At 38.7% G+C, this 22,709-nt stretch overlaps 4 protein-coding genes across 9 annotated transcripts in view; 2 read left to right on the top strand and 2 right to left on the bottom strand.

Moving 5' to 3' along the window:
• The first annotated feature begins 489 nt into the window (after positions 1-489).
• On the top strand, positions 490-1,674 carry LOC6037857. The gene is made up of 3 exons (XM_001847678.2): positions 490-865; positions 927-1,415; positions 1,468-1,674. The coding sequence occupies exons 1-3, from the start codon at positions 526-528 to the stop codon at positions 1,644-1,646; spliced, it is 1,008 nt and encodes a 335-aa protein (XP_001847730.2). The 5' UTR covers positions 490-525; the 3' UTR covers positions 1,647-1,674.
• Positions 1,675-4,628: 2,954 nt separating this feature from the next.
• On the top strand, positions 4,629-7,273 carry LOC6037856 (serine protease 53). Its single transcript, XM_001847677.2, has 5 exons — positions 4,629-4,965; positions 5,022-5,113; positions 5,169-6,597; positions 6,658-6,851; positions 7,238-7,273. The coding sequence occupies exons 1-5, from the start codon at positions 4,848-4,850 to the stop codon at positions 7,271-7,273; spliced, it is 1,869 nt and encodes a 622-aa protein (XP_001847729.2). The 5' UTR covers positions 4,629-4,847.
• On the bottom strand, positions 7,228-8,769 carry LOC6037854. Its single transcript, XM_038250257.1, has 3 exons — positions 7,848-8,769; positions 7,537-7,794; positions 7,228-7,473 (listed from the first exon to the last, which is right to left on the bottom strand). The coding sequence occupies exons 1-3, from the start codon at positions 8,767-8,769 to the stop codon at positions 7,280-7,282; spliced, it is 1,374 nt and encodes a 457-aa protein (XP_038106185.1). The 3' UTR covers positions 7,228-7,279.
• A 1,984-nt stretch (positions 8,770-10,753) lies between these two features.
• Positions 10,754-22,709, bottom strand: part of LOC6037853 (ral guanine nucleotide dissociation stimulator-like 1) — a 92,442-nt gene continuing 80,486 nt past the window's right edge. For all 6 annotated transcript variants that reach the window (XM_038252157.1, XM_038252153.1, XM_038252156.1 and 3 more), the window contains 5 exons: positions 16,243-16,522; positions 16,054-16,180; positions 15,625-15,991; positions 14,860-15,563; positions 10,754-11,891 (listed from right to left, as the gene is read on the bottom strand). In XM_038252157.1, coding sequence (XP_038108085.1) covers positions 11,315-11,891; positions 14,860-15,563; positions 15,625-15,991; positions 16,054-16,180; positions 16,243-16,522 — 2,055 coding nt within the window. In that variant the 3' untranslated portion in view covers positions 10,754-11,314. The remainder of the gene's footprint in view (positions 11,892-14,859; positions 15,564-15,624; positions 15,992-16,053; positions 16,181-16,242; positions 16,523-22,709) is intronic.

Raw genomic sequence — 22,709 nt, 5'->3', positions numbered from 1 at the left:
ATAAATGTGCAGATCAGATCGTCCATAAATTTCAAACAGGTTTTATTTTTAAAAGAAAAAATCGATCTTCCTCGAAATCAAATTTTACATTCATGTTTTTTGAGTTATTGTCTGAATACTCAGGACATTTTCAACCACAAACAAATGAAAATAATTTCAAATATAGATACAATTCTGAAGATCTTTTCATTAAATCGGTTCTAGATCGGTTTGACGATTGATTGAGGTCGAACCAATTGTGGGAACCTCTGCTTAAGTTATCTATTATTTACATTTCTCAATTGTTTTCAGGAAATTAGTTTCATGTAGGTCCACTTCACGCAATGACCATCACAGTTAGTGCAATCGGTGCAGCTGAAGTAGAAAGAACACTTTAAATACAGCAATTTTCGAAAATGTTAGGCCAAACTATTATTTCATTCGGACTGATTTTGGTTCTGTTCACAAATGAAAATTTAGGTAAGCTTGAGTTGGTCAACAATAGTTTTGAAGTGAATACCAAAAATCACGATTTTAACAGCTAACATGCACTGCCTGCAGTGCTCGTCGGAGTCCGATAAAAACTGTGCCGAAGGCACCCACCCCACAAGCGAATGCCTACCGGAAGAGGATAGCTGCTTCACGCGTCTCGTCGGTGGCCACGTGGTTCGAGGTTGCTTGCTGGATCTCCCGTTGGATGAGTGCTTAAACGACAAAACCTGCAGGTCATGCGTGGGAAATGGCTGCAACAGAGCCTATTGGCCCAAATGCCACCAATGCGGAAGTGGTGACGTCGGATGTGACGGGGAACAGCTAGGTTCGCCCGAGTTTTGTGGTCAAATTGCGGGGTGGAACTATTGCTACGCAAGGTTGAATGGTGGGCAAGGTTGTGGAGTTGCTAACTATTTGATCGAAAGGGGTTTTAACGTTTTAACCTTTGTTTTAAGTAACTCGCGGTTGTGGCTTCGAAGATGGACTATGTATTGTGGAGCCGGAAAGTTGCCAAATCTGCTTCAACGACGGATGTAACGGATTGGCCCGGGACGCACTGAAGCCCACCAAGTGCCAACGTTGTTTTAACTCGACCACAGATTGCATCGAAGGAATCGCTTCGACGTTGAGCAGCGATTGCTCAAGACTTGCCGATGCTTGCGTCACTGTTGTTACCAGTATGGCTTCAAGTGCCAAGGTTATTCGAGATTGTTCCGAGGTGCTCGAGGCTGGTATTAGATCCTGTTCAAACCCGCTGAACGATCATCCTTTGTGTGTGTCCTGTCAGGGGGACAATTGCAACGACAAGAGGTGGCTGCGGTGCCATCAGTGCAAGGTCACTACCCTGGACAGTAGCTGTAACGCGGAGCAGGTCGACTCAGCAATGTTCTGTGCAAACTACCGGGAAAGCAATCGGTGCTACACGCGGGTTCTAAATGGGTTCTGTAAGTTTGAGTAATTTAAATTGAATTTGTTTTATGACATTTAAAATTTCAGTTGAAAGGGGCTGCTTGTCGGATTTTGATGTAAATGTCAACGTGTGTAATGTAACTGGGGCTGAAAACTGCAACATATGTGACGGTCAAGCCTGCAATAGTAGAATCAACTCAGCACCAAAATTAGGTGGTTTAACTTTAATGTTTCAGTTCATACTTGCAATCTACACCCTTGGATGACTATCAAAGACTAGATAAATAAATAAAGGGTCTTCAAATTTAATTTCATCAATCGCCAACTCACACAGCAGTTGCCCCGACCCCTCTTCGATTTGCGTGAAACTTTGTCCTAAGGGGTAACTTTTGTCCCTGATCACGAATCTGAGGTCCGTTTTTGATATCTCGTGACGGAAGGCGGTACGACCCCTTTCATTTTTGCAGCCTGAAACGGTGATGAAATAGAAATTTGGTGTTAAAGGGACTTTTATGTAAAATTGGACGCCCGATTTGATGGCGTACTCAAAATTCCAAAAAACATATTTTTCATCGAAAAAACACGAAACGAGTTTTAAAAACCCTGCCATATTCCGTTACTAAACTGAAATTTTCTTTGGAGCATGTCATTTTAAGGAAAATTTAATGTACTATTCGAATCTACATTAACCCAGAAGGGTCATTTTTTTGCCTTCCTTACCTCAACAAGGAAAGGCTATAAAATCGCTTGAAAAATGAACTTCTTAATTCGACCTCGTAGACCCACCTTCACGTATACCTATCGACTCAGAATCAAATTCTGAACAAATGTACAGTCGATTCTCTGGCTGTCGATCTTCTCGATATCAATAATTCTCCATCTATCGATGAATTCTTCAGTCCCTTCAATCTGCATACTTCAATTATCTTCATTCCTCAATATTTTCCCTTGCTTGAAGGATCTCTTCCTCGACGGTCCCTTGGATTCTGTTTGCTTTAAAAATCTCTTCCGGTTGTCAATAATTTCACTTTCTCATGGCTTGCATAGACATTTTTCTTGGCGAAACGAAGCTTTGAAGGGTGTTTGACATTAGTTTGTTTTTGTTTGATGGACGTTGCCATGTCTCTCTCCCATAGCTGGGTATCAAGAAAAAAATATTTTCAATCGAGTATTCATTTTGCATCATTCTGTAAACTGATGATTCTCTTCCTCGACGGTCCCTTGGATATTGACAACCAGAGAGTCGACTGTATTTCATTTTAAGTTTAGTGTATTGTGATATATTGCTTGGATGGTCAAGTAAAACTTTATACTATTTTGATATTATAATTGTTAAATGCAGAGAAATTTAAGTAATACTTGTAATATTCTCAAATTTATATGGCAAAGATAGAGAAAACTTACAAAAAAATAATTATGTATGTATTTCATACGACCTTTTCAAAAACCACACATAAACAATACTGACAGTGCCCTAGACAGTGCCTCTGGCGGTGACTTCAGAAAACTGCATGCGTGTCAGATCCTTGATTTGATCCGTCTTGGGGTCCCACAAGACCCTAGTTAATATTATGAAGTTTAGAACAGTACTTCAAAAGTTATGCTAAAAAAACGATTTCAGCTAAACTTCGGAAGATTGTAAAAAGGGTGGTTTTTGTAAGAAATCCCGTCATGCTATATATGGTTAGAATGGTATTTTAAAAACCTTTTCAACGCGTTCAACAGATTGAAAATCTGACAACCTTATCAAAAGTTATAAGCACTTTAGTGTTATTTATACACTTTGTTGAGGCCCGATCTAAAATATGTTGATGAAAAAGTTGTCCGGATCTATCATGCGACCCATCGTTGAATAGGTAATCAAAATACCTTTCCAACGAGCCCAAAAGATTGAAGATCTGACCACCCTATCAAAAGTCAAAAGTACTTTAGTGTTTTAATACAATTTTTTGAGGCCGGATCTCAGGACTCTTTGGTGCACGACAAAGTCTGCCAATTGAGTAGTGTTTTAGGAATTTTAATTGAAAATTTTTAAGTGATTTGTGTTGTGTGACGTGTAAGCTGATTTAAACCAAAGAAGACAAGTAAATTTTAGTGGAAAATAGAAAACCGTGAGAAACAGTGAGCGTTGGGTAAACCGTTGGCAAAAGTGTGCTGATGTTGTTGTGATATCTCGTTGGCTTAAGATTATCCTAAAAAACCGTCTAGTTTTTATGTGAGATAACCGGAAAAATAGGAGTCAGTTCAGCGCTTTTGCGTGTCTTTGACATCCTGAGCAGTGCAGTGGATTCTTTTCGAAGAACTTAAAATATTGCTTTCAGAATGTTAAAAAAATTCTAATACTGTCCCTTTCCGTTCACTTCTTCTTTCTTCAAATTTATTTAATTCCTATCTTGTTATTTTTTCAATTCTTCTAAGTAAAAACGGGAAATGTCTCATCCGCAGAATCCGATTGTTTGCCTTGAGAATAAAATATAATACCTTTCAACAAACACTATGATTTTGGGTCGCATCATCATCTTCTATGATGAATCCTGACCAAACACCCTATCCTACTAACAAGTTTTCAGGTTCCTGGCGCTCGTGGGGTGTAAGCACAGAGTAAATCAGCTGCCCTAGTAGCAACCTGCGCTAACTAACATTCCCGTCCCTTAAAATCGAGATCTACAAACTGACATGGCGGGCGCCGTTGGTGGCCAATGACTGTTACCTATTTGCAACTGATCTTGTTTTGGAAATCATGGTGTTTTATCTTTTCAGCGCATTCATACATGCTGTTGATAAGGGAAACACCACTTGATAGTCGAAGCCTATGATCAAAAGTGCTGAAAGGATATTACGGTTCTGTTCAGCAACGGAGGGGCAACCATGGGTGGTCTCTCATTGTCACTTTTTTTGAGGCCGGATCTCAGATATTTCGATAGAAATAAGTGTTATTTATACACTTTTTTTGAGGCTGTGTAGTGTATTCACTTAAGGATTGCGAGGAAGGCACCAACCACCTAAAGGTGGATTAAGTATCGTTTTTTCATTTAGAACAAAAATTTTCATTATAAAATGTCGTGTTTTTACTTACTTTGCAGGGTTATTTTTAAGAGTGACAAAGTTTCACGCAAATCGAAGAGGGGTCGGGGCAACTTTTCCCGATTTCAGAATTACCCCAATATAAAACTAAAGGTAGCTCCACTCCCTAACTGATCGTAAACAAATCCGTATAATTAGCATCTTAGCACCTTAACATTCTGCACGCCGCCAACACACAGTAGCCAAACCTCGCCAAGAAACGTGATTCAGCCTCGGAATCTCCCTCCAAAACAGGTTTAGTTCCAATTCATGGCCAGTGGCGACATTGAACTTGCGGCCGAAAGTTGTTATTATCTGCTTCGGTAGTCTTCGGCTGCTTGTTTCAGGCTCACGCAAATTAGTCGTCTCTCGTCAACGGTGTAGGGTAGATCATTCTTGCAGCTATGAGTCAGTACTTTCTCCCAGGAGTGTTGAGTTGTGTTCTGTTGGCAACCGGTGTTCTGGGACAAACGTTCGTCGACGATCCGCCGCCGGATTACTTCAAGCGATCCTCGTTGGATGGTAATGTTGCAAAATGGTTTACGATCTAAGGTGATGCTCATTGTTTGAATCCTCAGATTGCGTGCAACGATTTCACTACAACACTTCGCAACCGTTCACTTCGGTTCACAATGGAGATCCGGTGGCCCCGGGGGAGTACAAGGCCTTCGTAAGTTGATACAGATTATCAAATAATTTAAGCTTGACCTTTCCCAACCTTTCAGGCATCGATCGGCTGGACTCGATCCACCGGCCGCGTGGACTACCTCTGCGGAGGTACCTTGATAACGCTTAGCTATGTCCTCACGGCGGCGCACTGCTCGGTGGATAGTGAAAACAAGCGGCCGGACACGGTTCGACTGGGCGATGTCGATCTATCGACGAATGTTGGTGACCAGAACGCTCAGCAGATTCCGATCAAGCGGTTCGTGCGACATCCGGAGTACAAGGCCGCCCGGGCGTACCACGATATTGCGTTGATCGAGCTGGAACGGGCGGCCGAACCGAGTGACTTTGTGTGCCGGGCTTGTCTGTGGACCCTGCCGGATATCGGCTATGACCGGTTGACGGTTATGGGGTTTGGAACGACGGATTTTGGTTCGGATTTGAGCAAAATGCTGCTGAAGGCCGACTTGATGCCGCTGAGCAAGAGTGACTGCCAGGAGCGGTTTCCACCGAATCGGAAAATATCGGGAGGTATTCTAGATAGTCAGTTCTGTGCAGCTGATCCTACCAAAGATTCATGCGCTGGTGACTCAGGAGGTCCGCTGTTGGTGGATCTTGTAGATTCAGGAAATATTGGTGCTACTTACAAGAAGGTTTCCTTTGTGGCTGGAGTGGTATCTTTGGGCACCGGATGCAACGACGGATCACTGGGAATCTACACCAGGGTGTCCTCATACCTGAATTGGATCGAGTCCACAACAGGAGCCACGTTCAATATCACCGAATGTCCTCGCAATGTCGAGTGCCGCTTGCACTATCCAGATGTGGAAAGCAAGATCGTTAGCCAAAATGTCGATCCCAAGTTCAGGGTGAAGCTTCTCCAGCAAGAACAAAGTGAAGATTCAATTTGCAGCGGTACGCTAATCGACTACCGACACGTGATCACCTCGGCCGAATGCGGTATGCTCCAACCAAAGTTTATCGATTTGCAAGGAAATGTGGTAGCAATTACAAAGGTCACGATCCACAACGACTTCAACGCGAAAACCCTAGAGAACAATTTGGCAATTCTGACGCTGGCGCAGTTCCTCAGTCGGGAAGCAACGGACCAAGCGTCCTACCTACCAGCTTGCCCGTGGAAGAAAGAGACTCTCCCCCAAGGCGAGGACATCTACGTGTCCGGTCTGGAGCAGTTTGGCTACAGAGAGAACTACCTGTTCATCAACGCAACGCTGGTCAACGATAACCGCTGTCCAAAAGGATCCCTCTGCACTGAAAACCCGCAGGACATCGTACCGGGGATTTGCAAACTTGACCAGGGTGGTCCGGTGACCAACTACGTACGATCGCGATTTGACAAGTTCGTTCCGAGCATCTACGCGGTCAACTCGCGAGGGTCGGACTGTAGCGGAAAAGGTAACATCTTCGAGGCTACCCCACTGGCGGCGCACTACAAGTGGATCGAATCGCAGATTTTAAGCCACGTTGGTAAGATTCTTCGAGACATGTTTGGTGCAATTTTAAATAACATTGCGTTTATAATTCTAGTGGATACGCTCAACAGTCAGCAGACCTGGAACCAGCAAGAGTTTTACGAAAACAGTACGTGTTTGCCGCCGACCGGGGGACTCGGGAGGTGCGTTCCTGATGGACGGTGTCGCCAACTGATCATAGACAATCGGCACCAGCTGAGCAACATTAAGATCTGCAAGTTTCAGCCGTCCCCTAACATGACAGTGTTCGTGAGTTGCGCATATCCACCGGCAGATGGCAAGTGGGCCTCGTCGGAGTCCGCCCATTAAATACGCAACTCAAAATTTGAATGGGAAACTTTTTTTTCGTGACGGCTTTTGCGGCACGCTCCCTTCAACTTTTCGAGACTAATATTTTAACGTGGCGTATCTCTAAACAAGTTTTTCAAGAAAATGATTCCAGAATGCTTATTTTGTCGTTTTAAACCGAAACAAGGCAAAAACTATATTTATTTAAACTATTCGCCATTTTCAAAACTTTGGCTAGATAATATCGAAGGCCGCCATCTTAGGCCCACTGGGCCCACAAAACGGGGTACGCTCAGTTTGTATGGGAGCTGTCAACATGCTCCCGGGCTGGCAAGTTTGACGGGCAGACGTCGGTCGTCTGCTGTCCGAATTCGTATTTGTGATTACATTTATTGTAACATGAAAATTGCATGAATAATTACAATCAATAACAATAAAGTGTCGAAAATCACTTTTCCCACGCAGGATCGTAGTCTGAGTTCCGATATTCCGTTACAATCGTCCTTGTCGCAAACTTGACACTGCGTCCTTTCTAAACCTTTGCAAACATCTACTGAGAAGTCTGATTTGCATCCTCTGATCACTGAAAACAGTTAAACATTTTAGTCAATTTCCATCAACCTCAATACCAAAACATCACTGAAACCTTTTCCATTCTCCAGCAATGTGTAGCACCCATCTTGTTCGGCAAAGTTACGACAAACCATCGAGCCGTTGCTCCTCGTTGCTTGATCCGCAGCGCAGTTCAGATCGTCCAACCCATCGCACTGGTAGCACGATCGCCTTCCTGCGGGGTAAACCTCCCGATTGCAAGCCTCCCCCTCGCACATGGTACAGGTCACATTGAACAGGGGATCACACGGTATCGAAAGACCCGAATAACAACCACGGTCCAGCGTTCCATCTGGAAAAAAGTTAGGTAGATTGCAGAAAAACGTAGATTCGAGGATCCCCTACCACTGTGAAGTCTGGTGTAGCACTTGTCTCCGCTGACATAAAGTGGGCAAGGTTTCACCAACGTGTCGTCAACTTGCCGTTGCACGCAGTCCAGGTCATCGCTTGTACACTGCACACACTGCAGTGCGTCCGCCGGAAACAGATTCCTGTTACATCCCGTACCCTGGCAAGTCTCGCAGGACCGATCGTTCCCACTCAAGCAAGCCGCTTGCTGCTCCGCGCTCAAATCCGACAAACAACCCCGATAAAGCTTCCGATCCTCGCCCAACCGATTGTAACACATCCCAGCGGAAACCTTCCCACACCGAACACTACCCCGCCGACCATTACCACAGTTCCCTGCATCCGACGTGCACTGCAAGCAGCTATCATCCACCCTCACCCTAACCTTGTTGCAAGCCACCCCTCTACAAGCCACACACTGGTTGCTACCCTGCTCGCACATCCCCAAATCCGTGGCCGTCAACCCCGACCAACACTCCCGCTGAACCACCTGGAATCCATCGAAAATCGTCACGCACTCATCCCCAGCCACGTGACGAATGCAGCCCTTTTCAAACTGCTTGTAGTACGGCAGCGTTGCACAGTTGCCATTCGCCGAAGTCTGGCAAATGTTGCAGTTCAACCGTCCCGACGCCGGATACAGCAGGGTGTTGCAGTCCCGGAACGCGTCACACTTGACGCAGGCCTCACCTTCCTGGACGCACTCGGCGTCCGTAGAACATCCCCGGAAGAGGTGACCCGTCGCGGATATTATAACCGTTGCGCACTCGGTGTCCTCCGGTGGGCAGTCTTTGGACAGTAACGTCCACGGTTCGCGGACACAGGCCGTCTTGTTCCACGAGTGGCAACTGCGGCACGAAAGGGCGGCCGAAAATGGCACCAAGAGGAGGAGAGTTAGTGTGATGGTTTGTGGCTGCATTCCGCTGAGACTGACAAGGAACTACTGAATGCAATCAACCGATGCGTTATCAAGAGTCGAGAAGTGATCCAGTGGGATTAGGTTGAAAACAAACTGTAGTTCGATTCAAAATATATTTATTCTACTTCAAGAGCTTAAACGCCATCCAAGTACTAATAGTATAGGTTAGTCCCATTTCTGTAAACATAAACAAAAACAAAAACAAAAACAAAAACAAAAACAAAAACAAAAACAAAAACAAAAACAAAAACAAAAACAAAAACAAAAACAAAAACAAAAACAAAAACAAAAACAAAAACAAAAACAAAAACAAAAACAAAAACAAAAACAAAAACAAAAACAAAAACAAAAACAAAAACAAAAACAAAAACAAAAACAAAAACAAAAACAAAAACAAAAACAAAAACAAAAACAAAAACAAAAACAAAAACAAAAACAAAAACAAAAACAAAAACAAAAACAAAAACAAAAACAAAAACAAAAACAAAAACAAAAACAAAAACAAAAACAAAAACAAAAACAAAAACAAAACAAAAACAAAAACAAAAACAAAAACAAAAACAAAAACAAAAACAAAAACAAAAACAAAAACAAAAACAAAAACAAAAACAAAAACAAAAACAAAAACAAAAACAAAAACAAAAACAAAAACAAAAACAAAAACAAAAACAAAAACAAAAACAAAACAAAAACAAAAACAAAAACAAAAACAAAACAAAAACAAAAACAAAAACAAAAAAAAACAAAAACAAAAACAAAAACAAAAACAAAAACAAAAACAAAAACAAAAACAAAAACAAAAACAAAAACAAAAACAAAAACAAAAACAAAAACAAAAACAAAACAAAAACAAAAACAAAAACAAAAACAAAAACAAAAACAAAAACAAAAACAAAAACAAAAACAAAAACAAAAACAAAAACAAAAACAAAAACAAAAACAAAAACAAAAACAAAAACAAAAACAAAAACAAAAACAAAAACAAAAACAAAAACAAAACAAAAACAAAAACAAAACAAAAACAAAAACAAAAACAAAAACAAAAACAAAAACAAAAACAAAAACAAAAACAAAAACAAAAACAAAACAAAAACAAAAACAAAAACAAAAACAAAAACAAAAACAAAAACAAAAACAAAAACAAAAACAAAAACAAAAACAAAAACAAAAACAAAAACAAAAACAAAAACAAAAACAAAAACAAAAACAAAAACAAAAACAAAAACAAAAACAAAAACAAAAACAAAACAAAAACAAAAACAAAAACAAAAACAAAAACAAAAACAAAAACAAAAACAAAAACAAAAACAAAAACAAAAACAAAAACAAAAACAAAAACAAAAACAAAAACAAAAACAAAAACAAAAACAAAAACAAAAACAAAAACAAAAAAAAAATTGTCAAAATTGTCAAAATTGTCAAAATTGTCAAAATTGTCAAAATTGTCAAAATTGTCAAAATTGTCAAAATTGTCAAAATTGTCAAAATTGTCAAAATTGTCAAAATTGTCAAAATTGTCAAAATTGTCAAAATTGTCAAAATTGTCAAAATTGTCAAAATTGTCAAAATTGTCAAAATTGTCAAAATTGTCAAAATTGTCAAAATTGTCAAAATTGTCAAAATTGTCAAAATTGTCAAAATTGTCAAAATTGGCAAAATTGGCAAAATTGTCATAATTGCCAAAATTGTCAAAATTGTCAAAATTGTCAAAATTGTCAAAATTGTCAAAATTGTCAAAATTGTCAAAATTGTCAAAATTGTCAAAATTGACAAAATTGTCAAAATTGTCAAAATTGTCAAAATTGCCAAAATTGGCAAAATTGGCAAAATTGGAAAAATTGGAAAAATGGCAACATTGGCAAAATTGGAAAAATTGGAAAAATTGTCAAACATAAACAAAAGTCATGATTTATTCAACGCTGTATACCAATTCCCCTCCTACGAGACTTCTTCAAAACATTAGTGAAATAAATAAACTATTTTGTTTAGATTACCATTCCAGTGGAACTATATTTTCCAGGTATAAATTCCTTCACTTCCTACTACTCCGATTAGTCTACTGTCTACACGGTCTAGGACTCGGTCGAATCCTATCAATTCACTAAAAACGAGTTCAACAGTGTTGTTGGTTCACAATTCCGAGGGTTCATTAAGTGTTTAGTCAGTAGGTTTACAAAGCTCCTGCGTATTCAGTACTCTTCGTGTGTGATGTGTGTGTGTGATAATACATGATATTGTTTTCTTTTCTAGATTTCTTTTGTGATGTTGTTACGCTTTTCAAGTCCTTTTGTTAGTACATTCTAGTGTATGTGTTGTTGTTGTTGTATAGTATACGGGTCTAAAACTTATCTGCACAATTACGCTCCTCGCGGCTAAAATCTGGTTAAGGTTTAAGGTTTGTTTGTAAAGAACTTCTTGTCACGATTGGTTCCGATAAATATCTGTTGACCTTGAGATTCCTAACATTCGAGAACGGGGTTTTCATAAATAAATATATTTACACAGAATCAAATGGTTTTCCCTTTGTTTGCACGAAAACTCGCGCCTACCGCCCACTCTCTCCGTCCTTTTTTGGCCTCAAGATAAAGTTCAGGTTGTACGCCGTGTTGACAGCGTAGTACACGTTGGCATTGTTGGGCAACAGCAGCTCCTTGTCCGGCAGCACCTGGGACAGCGTGTACCGCTCCGGATCTCCCTCTAGCCCCAGTTTGAGCATCGCGTTCCGGATGACCTGGGGCGTGCGCTCGTTGTTGCCCAGCATAATACTTTTGTACAGCACGATTCCGTCCAGCTCGACTTGGTCCGTCTCGAAGGTAACTTTAATGATGTAGAAATCGGGCGAACTCTTCTTCAGCGGCGAATCGTCCTTCAGCTGGCCGTTGATGATCGGCACGTCGTGGCCGTTTTTCGTGGCGGACGACGAGTTGCTGCCGTTGTGGTGGTGGGCCCGGTTGGATTGCGGCGTTCGGATGAGGCCCGATCCGTTTAGGTGGTTGTTGGACTTTTGACTGCTCGAGGTGGTCGACTCCATCGACAGGGACGACACGCTGCTGGCGGCGGACAGGATCGACGCATTCGGTGGGGTCACGTCGCGGTCGAGCGAGTTGTTGCGTGAGCTGTAGCTGGAAGTAAAGAGTGGTGTTAACTTGAATGCCAGTTTGTGTTTTATTTTAGATTTTCAATATGAATGACCTTCCTTTTTTTAAATTTAGCAGATCAAAATAAAATATATTTTATATATTTTTTTCGTAAATTTGCGAGAACTCGTGATGTTTGGAATCAAATCCTATCCTAATACAGTCCAGACTCGATAATCCGAAGGTTTGTATGGGTCGACGGATAATCTATTCATGAACAATTTCACGGAATTTTATAAAAAAAAAATAAAATATTTTTAAACCAGCCCAAATATGCTAAATATGATTAACAATGCAGAAAAATGCACTATAGATGGTTTTCCGATCATTTGACTAAAATTTTGAAGATTTTGAAAAAAATGTTTTTGCCTTTTGATATCTGACCAATTTTAAAGGGGGTGACATACATTTTTAAAAAGCTAAAATTTGATTTCTGTGTCCCTATTTAGTTAAATTTGAGTAGTTGGTTGCCCATTAACCATCTACTACCCAATTTTTTTCGAAAATTTTAATTTTTCCCGTGCAACTTTTGATTTACGAAAAACTTTACTTCTTTTGTTTTATGTTTTTCTTGTTCTATTTTTAGCATTTGCATTTATCTTGTTTAGATTATGTTTGTTTTTTTTGTAGTATTTGGCCCAATTTACCAACTCCTAACATAACATTTTGACATTCTATTTTTTTCAATTTTGTCCCTTTTTCAATTTTGTGCTTGTTTTTCACATTTTCTGCTATAGAGTGGCACCATTATCATTTAAATTGTAAAAAAAAAATGCGTAGAGGCATATTCTGGAACACTACAAAAATTACTGCATACTTCTTTCTACTTAAAATATAGGAAATGTTAATAAAAACACAGCCAAAGTTGACCCCAAAAAAATATATTTTTAAAACATTGGCAAAGTGATTCCATTATCCTTGGAAAACTCGAAAAACTCAAATTATTCACTCAAGAAAAAAAAAGTTCAATGCAATTTTGTGAGCTAGTCATACAACATGGGCAATTAGATATTCGAAAACGTGTTTCTTGGGAAGAGATTATCTCAATAAATTTGGCGTCTTCGGGAAAAAGGCACACGTTTAAACCCCAATTTTTTAAAATTGACTTTTTATGAAAATAAAAGTTCAATTTCCATGTAAATAAATTAAAGTTTTGTAAAACTTTCTGCCTTTTTACAAAAATAAATCCGATTTTCAAAAATAAAAAGTAACAAAGAGCTCAAAACACATTATTTTAACATTATTAAATGTTTGGCTAGGTATTCAAATTTTGAATTAATTGTTATATAAAAGAGCAGAAAATTTCATAAACGTAAACAAATATTTTTTCAGGGTTTGTAATATTTTTAGATTGCAAAATAGGAAACAATTTTCGAAAAAAAATCTCTTAAAAATGCATAAAACTTGAAAACGGTGCACTTTCTCGAAAAATTAGAAAACATATTTTCGATAGCAAATTTGATTTTGCATCCGTTTTTTTTTTTTATTTTGCGCCATCCTTAACTCTAGCGCAAAAGATAACAAATTAAAAAAAAAACTTGGAAAATTGAAAATTCTCATCTTGTGAGTTGAACATTTTTGATAACGCTGGTATTTCAAGTTTTTGTCCCTCGGATCTGGTCAAGTTTGAGGGGGGAGCAGAAAACTTAATTTTAAAGTCTAAAGCTCAAATCCTTTTTTTAATTCGTGAAGAAAAAACTTACAAAAAATTAATGAATTACTGGAATATTTTTTTTCTTAAGTTTTTTGTATTTTTCGTCTATGGTTCCTGAATTCAAAACAATAATTAATTTCACAAGTTGTTTCATTGAAAATTTAAATTTACAGCATTATTTTTTTGCCCTTGACTTTTTTTGATTCCGGAGAATTTTTGAAACTTGAAATAAAATTTTCAATAGCCTCTAAAGTTAAACATAAAATCAAGATTTTTTTTCCATAAACCTATTTCTACTTAGTCATAACCTAACATTTTGCCGAAGACACCAAATAGTTCAGAAAATGGAAAAAGTTTCATCCTAATAAAAAAAAACAGGAGAGTCAATTGCGAAAACGAAAAGGAGTACGCAATTGCTTATATAGTTTTGTTAATTATTTGAGTTAGTTAAAAAAATATATATATAGCCATATGTTTTAAAAAAAAATTTGCGGTATGACATCCACCTTGCAAAACCGCGGCTCTTTTTTATACTCCGGTCTAGTGAAAGAACCGCTTCAAGATGGCACAATTTTTGTTATCAATATAAATTTGAGCTTTTCAAATTGCATAATTTGTAAAATATTACTACAAATCTACTGAATAGTTTAGAGCCTTTGGAAAAAAACATTTTTTGTCCGATTATACTTTAGCGCTTATAGACTTTATCGATTAAATCGGAATGTAGAAAAGAGTTTACACTATATTTTCTTCATATAAAATATCAGCATAAGTTCAATTCTTGCAGAAAAAAACGAAATTTTAAAAATAATAGCAATTCTTCCAGCATCCTAGATTTTAGTCTGGATGCCATTCAAATACTCGAATGTTTAGGTTCGTGTAGAAATCTTGACATTGAGACCACCAAGACCTATGGTTTTCAAGGGCATCTTCTCGTTTTCGTTTTTTTATCAAATAATTTAGAAAAGTCCAATGAGAAATTACTTATAAAATCACACGATTCTTAAAAAAACCTTTTCATTCAAAATTTGAAAAAGAGCGAAAGAGCCGTTCAAAAGAGCGACTCTTGTTAATAAGCGAACGAAAACGAGCGGCTCCTAAAACAGAGCGGTTTTGCCCACCTCTAGTTTACGGCATAGATTTCAGGTTGAGTGTTCAGAATTTATGATTTTCAGTGAGAAATAGGTTTTTTCGAAATTTTATATTAAATGGTAAATTTTGCAGCCAGTCGACACATCGATTAGTTGTGCAAAGCTGAAGCTGAAGGGTACAAGACTTAAAATTCATCCCCAAACCTACCTCTGATTCGACGCATTGTTGATATCACAGTAAAACTGCGAGCCCGCCCCACTGCTGCTGTTCGACGCAATCGAGTCGCTCTTCTTGTGTCCCTGGTGGCCCGGCCTCCTGATCGGCTCCGGCGGCGACTCCAGCTGACAGCTCAACGTGTGCGCTTCCCGCTCGTCCAGCACCAGCAGCGAGGCAAACCACCGATCAAACAGCGGATCTTCCGGCAGATGGTACGTATTGGCGGCGCCCTGCAGCAGCTTGATCTGCGCCAGCACCTCAAACTCTTTCCTCCGCTTGTCAAAGTTGATCAGTCCCTCCTGCAGGGTGTCCGGGATGGCAGCATGAATCATCGTCAGATCGGTCAGGAACGTGCCGAGGTAGGGGATCGTGCCGTGGCTGATGAGGGTGTTTTGTTTCTGGAACACTTTCTGCAGGTGGCGATCGTTCTCGCCGACCGTGTCGGCAAACTTGGCAGTTCCTTCGCGCATCAGGACCTCCCGCTGGGCCCACGCGTTGTTATCCTCGGAGAATATCCGGGCCAGCTCGGAGTACAGCTCGAGCTTTTCCCGTGGCATTACGGCCCAGGTTTTGGACAGCCGGTAGACGGCGTTCGACTGGAGGCCGGAGATGATCGCTTTGAGGGAGGAGAAGTTCTTCAGCAGTCGCAACTCCTGGGCGATGTCGATCCAGGTTGAGATGAGAAGGGCGCGTTCCTACAAAGGGGACAAGCGTTAGTAGATACAAGGTTCAGCTGAGGTATTCCTTGAGACTCACCTGCGGTTTCAACCGGGGCTCAATCAGCACACTGGAAATGACCCTGAACGAAACCGCGTTGAACTGCGTCACGGTCGCCAGCACCGAGCCGCACTCGTGCTTGTCCCGGTTGGACCAGATCGAACCGAGACACTGGTGCGGGATGAGCCGCTTGAACAGCTCCATGTCCATCCGCGTCAGCTGCTCCGCAAAATGCTTCACGGGGATGTTCGGGAAGCGGTACGAGTTCAGCAGGTGCGACGGAGGCCCGCGGAAGGCCGGCGTCAGGCACAGGCCCCCGAACTGGTCCGCGAACTGGTCGTGGTAATCGTTGGACCATGGCAACGGCGGTGGTATCCTACTGTACTTATCTAACCTATTCGTATACCTGGAAGGAGAAGCAGTCCTCACTAAAAGAAGTTCTTTGGATAAAGGGAGTTGATCACCTACCTATGTAAAGCTTTCACGTGGATTTCCGAGTTTGGCAGCCGCTTCGAGGTGAACGCCAAAAGCCTTTGCAAGTTTTCCGTGTCCCAGTCCTCGGGGAATCCATCCAGCCAGACGTGAAGGACGGAGACTGTGTAACGAAAACAGCATTTAAGATTCGATCTTCAAAACATCCCCCACCCGCACACCTACCTAGAGTTTTCTTGTGCTGATCGGTCAGCGATTCCGACGCGGGCAGCAGCACCGCCGGTTCCGAGTGCAACCGCTCGTACCGGTTCAGCAGCAGTTCGAGCACCTTCTCCGGCTGCGAAAAGGTCCGGTACGTGGTGAGAAACACGTTCACGAACGTACTCTCCAGCTCGCCGTCGTCCGTCGTCAGGGCGTCCACCAGCCGGGACAGGGTGGCCGCCTTGACGAACCGCACCCGGACCGTTTCCCACTCCAGGTGGGAGATCTCATCGTCGGAGTCTTGCTGGAAGGTGGAAGAAAGAAAGCATTGATTATTGACGGAATCGATTGCGTGACGCTAAGAGTTCAAAAGTTCGTGAGGCCACTTTAATAGTTTAGAACTTAAGCTCGACCTAAAACCGTCAAATGGTTCACCACCGGGGACAAATTAAACCAGGTCATTGGAGATAATTGCATTATAATCGAATCAATAAACCCTAATCGGCACGTTGCCAGCCTTGCTTAGCTAAAGTGTGCGGTGTCCATTTAGGAGCTAATGATCGGTTGAACCATTTTCGGTGACCCCGGATCGAGTCTAATTGAAAATGGCATCCCCCAGATTAGATTGCCCTGAAAATAGAATTGTTGGAAAGTGGAAACAGGACTTTCCATTTCCAATGCAAATTTAATTCTAAGTTGGTATCGAAAAATCTTGAAGTCAAACAAAATTTTGCCATTTGCTAGACATAACAATTTTTATTTGTGATGGAAATTGTGGTCAATCAGGTGGGCCATTGTCACGTTAAAATGGCACGTGAGAGTCTGGGTACTGAAAAGACAGAAAGCGTAACGTGATTTTCGAATGCTCCCCACTGCTCCTCACTAATACAACTGCACTACAGCTGTAAACATAAACAAAGTAGAAGGCTATGTTCAAGCTCAAGCGTGACATATTTTTTGCCGCTGAAGTGACTTGTTTTGAAACATTTTGGATCTGTTGATGTTAGTTTTTCGCGTGACGAAAAATTGCGTCAGAAGTGGGTGGAATTTAGTGCATCAAAAGAGCATCCAAATGGATGACCCGAGATTATGAATCTTTGAAGCGCAATGATATTATCATAGTAAGATTATTCAATATTATGTCGCAGGTGTCGCATTTCGTCGTAAACATTTCAAAAAGCGTCATAAACATTGGCTTTGCGTGAAATAAAGCGCTTACTGAAATGTTAGCGACTATTTATGCCAATCTCGATTTCAAGCCTCTTCTTTAGATTAATTGACCTCGAATGCTTCAAAAGTTCGATGCCATCAACATTTTTTTTTATTCCTGCCAAAATAAATTATTGATCGATTACAATACTTGCTACTTCTTGGGAGCATTTTGCGAACAGTAAATTGGTTCCACTTTGACAGTTCTAAATTGAGGCCGCTTTGCGAACGACTATTCAACACCCAGGTGAGAGTTTGCGCTGGCGTTGAACAAGATGCTATTAAATTGTGGTTTTTGATTGAAAATTAGGGTAAGTGTGAAAATTATTGAACACATTTGATATTTTGTTAAAAACTAAATTTGTAGGCGAAAAATCTAATGGCCTAAAAAGAGGTCGAAAGCTTAGGGCCAAAATAGGTCCACCTACCCAATTTATCATTCCAAAACCCCCCCAACAGCATCGGCGCGAAGGTGGACAGCCGGCGATAACGAGCCGGCCCACTGTTTGTGTGTGATGCAAACGAGAGAGTTGCTGAAAATGCAAGGTTGTGGGAATATGCTTTTTTTTCGCTTGTTGGTCACCTCTGATTAGTGGTTTCTGCTGGTGACAAGTTCAAATGGTTGTGAATAGGAGAGGGGAATTATGATTGCTAGGGTCAGATAGAGCTGGTTGCGTAATAAATAAATAAAACTGTTCACTGACTGCAAAACTAGCATTCAAGCGATTAAGAAGAAATCAAATATATTTGCAGATTATGTTTATATATAAAATAACATACTTGATTCTTAGACCATTTGCAGTTAAAAGCTTTTGCTTCAATCTTTTAAAAGGCTGAGCTGAGATCTCAAAAATATTTTCCTAACACTTTAAGAGCGAGTCCACGAGCAAAGCATACCCATCTCGCATCGACCTCACCAATCTGCCTGAAATTTTCAGGGGTTGTTTGTACATATAAAACTAGCATCTGGCCAAAATATGAGCACTCTAGGTCAACGGGAAGTGGGGCAAATCGGGACACTAAGTTTGAAGGTTCAAAAACGTCAAAAATCTATAAAAGGCTATAACTTAGGCAAAATTCAATTTATTTTCAAAATTCAAAATGCATCTGAAAGGGCTTAAAAATGCAACAAAATGCAGGATAGAGCATCCCAATTGGTTAAATCTAAAGGGAGTTATTGGCATTTTAGTGAAAAAATAGCATAATTTTCAAACTCAAATAAAAAAGTGTTCCATCTAGATATTAACTCGGTTCGACCTGCAGCTTGTAGGGGACATCTGGGACTACCATTTGAGGTTGAGAATGCTTTGGGTAAGACAGTTTAACATATTAAATAGACACTTTTACTTTTAGTGAATTTTTTGGTTGTAAATTTTTGCTCGTGGGACCCCTTAGATCCCATTTTCTGGTAATAATTTTATCATATTCGTGTTCCTGAGACAATTTCACAATAGAAACTAGCATAAAAATGTTTATTTTGATCCATTTTAACCCTTTAAAAAATAAAAGTAAAAAAAAATAAAAAGCTGCTTTTTTCTTGTGTTATCTAGTATCCTTGGAAACGAGCTTGATTTTTAATAAATGTGAATCAAAGTTTTTTTTTAACTTTTATTTTTTAAAGGGTTAAAATGGATCAAAATAAACATTTTTATGCTAGTTTCTATTGTGAAATTGTCTCAGGAACACGAATATGATAAAATTATTACCAGAAAATGGGATCTAAGGGGTCCCACCATCAAAAATTTACAACCAAAAAATTCACTAAAAGTAAAAGTGTCTATTTAATATGTTAAACTGTCTTACCCAAAGCGTTCTCAGTCTCAGATGGTAGTTCTTGATGTCCCCTACAAGCTGCAGGTCAAACCGAGTTGATATCTGGATGGAACACTTTTTTATTTGAGTTTGAAAATTATGCTATTTTTTCACTAAAATGCCAATAACTCCCTTTAGATTTAACCAATTGGGATGCTCTATCCTGCATTTTGTTGCATTTTTTAAGCCCTTTCAGATGCATTTTGAATTTTGAAAATAAATTGAATTTTGCCTAAGTTATAGCCTTTTTAAGATTTTTGACGTTTTTGAACCTTCAAACTTAGTGTCCCGATTTGCCCCACTTCCCGTTGACTTAGAGTGCTCATATTTTGGCCAGATGCTAGTTTTATATGTACAAACAACCCCTGAAAATTTCAGACAGATTGGTGAGGTCCAAACGACGTCCCATACTAAGGGGTATGCCCTGTTCGTGGACTCGCTCTTAAGAATTTGAGGACATTTTCGTACTTTTTTCTAATCAATGTTAAATTTAATATTAAGGAAAAAATCTCTTAAATATTTTAAAGACCATAACTGCTTCACTATAAAAATATGAGCAATCGCTTGTAATGTATTAAAATTAGGAGGCAACAAGTAGCAAGATTAAGAGTAGTCGTACATTTATCAAACAAGTCAAATCACCGTTGAAATCAAAACAATATTGAAAGTAATTACTTCTGATACAATTTCACAAAAAGAACCCATTTTAGTGATGATAACATTTAAGCCCTTGCGTCGAAAAGTATAGGCCGTTTCGTCGTTCGAGAATGTCAGAAAAGTGAGTCGTTTCACAACGCAATTGCAAAACTATGTTCTTCGTTAAAGATTTCGTTCCAATTTTATTCAAAAAGGAAGATTTTGTATGCTTTACAAAAAAAAATTGATTGCAAATTGAAGAGAACCATGAACTAAAAAAAATAACAAATGATGGTAAAAATTATGATGTTTATAAATTTAGTGCGTGGAAATGTTGAAATATTCGTAAATAAGAATAACTGTTTCAGCAAGAAAATATATATGCTGTTTTAGCAAGAAAACCTCATAAAATTTAGCAAATTTGTTTATTATTAACACTCGAAATACAAATATATGTGGAGTATGAAACTTTAACAAGATTTGATTTGCCTTATTATATTCTCGAAACATATTATGTAATATAATGTGGCCTTTCAAACTGAGCAGAAAAGAATAAGACTTTGACACATATTGATACAAAACATTTATTTCGTAGAAGTTCAGTATTATTTGAAACCGTATTTTTGAAATAAAATTAAGCTTTTCATTTTTTTCAACTCTTATAAACATGAGCAATTCCAATCACGAGCATTTTTTATTCAATCATGAAAAAATGTTTAAATTATTGGAAAAGGAAACACATTTTCGCTATCAAATGTCCGTTTTTGAATACCGTAAAACGGGGTGACTTTGATAGCCGGGGTGACTTTGATAGGTTTGCGATTTTTTCGCAAAATGAAGAGTACAATTAAAATACGTAAGGAACGGTTTAGAAACATACTGACTGTGGTAGAGATGTGTTCAAAGTACCTCAAGAAGAACTTTTCATAAAATTTTGACAAGTTTAAAAGTTAGTTAACTATAGTTAAGAAAATGTTGATGATAGTCATTATTTTAAACTTCTCAAAGTGTCATGATTTTCTCAATGAACATGATTTTTAATCGGAAAACGGAATGCATTTTCGGATTCTTTGGACAATTTTCCACTAGGGGAAGGTTAAAAAAGTTTGTAAATAATAAATAATATGTGTTTTTGAAACACAATTAAAAAAAAATCTCCAAATTTATAGGCAATTTCAGTTGAACAAATTTCATGTAAAATGTGAAAACTTGTGATTCGTGCTTCGAATTCAGTATAAAATGCAATATAAATCGATAATTTTACAAAAAAAAACTAGTTTTAACAAATTTCAGGCAAAATTCCGACATTTTAACAATTTTATCTAAAATTTATATGTTTTTTGCTAAAAAGCTTATACACTTAGTATCTATAAACATTGATTTTTTTTTCTTAAAAACTATATAAGATACTTTAGTGATGGTACATTTAGCGTACAAATAAAGTTTGAACATCTTAAATATGATTTTAACAAGAAAAACTATGACTATCAAAGTCACCCCGGAATTAAAACTATGAATTTTTAAGGTAACTATTTTTCTAAACATTATTGAAAAAACTTTTTTCCGAAATAGTGCATGGACTTTGTGTGGTCTACCCCAGTACATGTTTTAAAAATAATAATCTTGAGAAAAACCTTACCTGTTGGAAAATATTCTAAAAACAAATCGAAATCCTATCAAAGTCACCCCGGTTTACGGTACTTTTGAATAAGAGCAAATGATTTACACTTAAGAGACCATCCATAAACCACGTGGACACCTTTTTGGACATCTCAAACCAGACATGCATCGGCACTAGGAGCTCTTCTTAAGGGCACTCAGCTTGTTCTAGATAGCATTTTCGTTTAAAGAAATTTTATGCTTTTCACCGTTGTAAACGACTTGATTTTAACATGATTAATGTGTAGAAAACATTGGTTCATTGAAAAACTCGATTTTAGGTATATTTTCATATGATTGTTTTCATAAGCTCTCAAGAAGAACTTCTAAAAACCCTTTGAGTGCATTTAAGGGTTCTTACCCTATATCTTACCAAATTTTCAATAAAATCTCTCCGGGTCTTCGACAGCCTTAAAAATTAATGTATTTGCGGTACTCTTATCACTGGCACAACATGCTGGGAATCATCTATGCGAAATGCTAAACAAGTTCCAAGTGTTTTATGGATGGCCCCTGGTAAAAAAATCTTATAAAATCGGTTGTACCCGAACTTTTCCGATTTTATTGAAACTTTATTGACATGAATGATTTGGATTTATATAAGCCACTTTTGTGGTTATGGAGCCAGTTTCACTCGAGAATAACATTTAAGAAGGGCTTAAGTTATTTAAATATTTTTGTATTTTGAATTCTAAACATTGCTGTATTTCGAAGCAAGAAAAGAAGAGGATAGAATGTCTCCCCTAAAATAATAAAAAAAAATCAAAAACCGATCACGAAAATTGATTCTCCTGACAAAAAGTCTCGATGTTGACCCTTGTCTTGAGTCCAATCCGTATATAAAAGTTACAAGTTTTTTGGCCATTCCAACAAGAAAGACTTGATTTTTCAGACTCCGATTTCCGATCAGTTTGACTTTGACAGCATTTCAGTTTAATTCGTTTTTTATTGATGTGTAACTATGCTAATTTTCTACTCTGGTTGCTACCATTTACAGAACTACAACGAAAAAAATATCCTGTTTTCAGTTATGAGTAATGTAATAAAGCTGCCACAGGCAAACTTATTGAAAATTGGATGAGATGTCCGATAAAAATATTTCAATTCTCATATATAAAAATGACCAAAAACCACAAAAAATCATAAACCCCTAATTTAACATTTTTAACAATGGT

This window comes from Culex quinquefasciatus, chromosome 2, assembly GCF_015732765.1.
Source record: "Culex quinquefasciatus strain JHB chromosome 2, VPISU_Cqui_1.0_pri_paternal, whole genome shotgun sequence".
NCBI lineage: Eukaryota > Metazoa > Arthropoda > Insecta > Diptera > Culicidae > Culex > Culex quinquefasciatus.
This window is presented reverse-complemented; position numbering and strand designations above follow the sequence as displayed.

Coding starts and splice junctions, on each gene's coding strand:
- LOC6037857 (XM_001847678.2), top strand. CDS start 526: ATGCACTGCCTGCAGTGCTCGTCGGAGTCCGATAAAAACTGTGCCGAA. Junction 866..926: donor AAGGTTGAATGGTGGGCAAG/GTTGTGGAGTTG, acceptor CTTTGTTTTAAG/TAACTCGCGGTTGTGGCTTC. Junction 1,416..1,467: donor GCGGGTTCTAAATGGGTTCT/GTAAGTTTGAGT, acceptor TTAAAATTTCAG/TTGAAAGGGGCTGCTTGTCG.
- LOC6037856 (XM_001847677.2), top strand. CDS start 4,848: ATGAGTCAGTACTTTCTCCCAGGAGTGTTGAGTTGTGTTCTGTTGGCA. Junction 4,966..5,021: donor CAAGCGATCCTCGTTGGATG/GTAATGTTGCAA, acceptor TTGAATCCTCAG/ATTGCGTGCAACGATTTCAC. Junction 6,598..6,657: donor GCAGATTTTAAGCCACGTTG/GTAAGATTCTTC, acceptor TTATAATTCTAG/TGGATACGCTCAACAGTCAG.
- LOC6037854 (XM_038250257.1), bottom strand. CDS start 8,769: ATGCAGCCACAAACCATCACACTAACTCTCCTCCTCTTGGTGCCATTT. Junction 7,795..7,847: donor CTACACCAGACTTCACAGTG/GTAGGGGATCCT, acceptor ACTTTTTTCCAG/ATGGAACGCTGGACCGTGGT. Junction 7,474..7,536: donor ATTGCTGGAGAATGGAAAAG/GTTTCAGTGATG, acceptor AACTGTTTTCAG/TGATCAGAGGATGCAAATCA.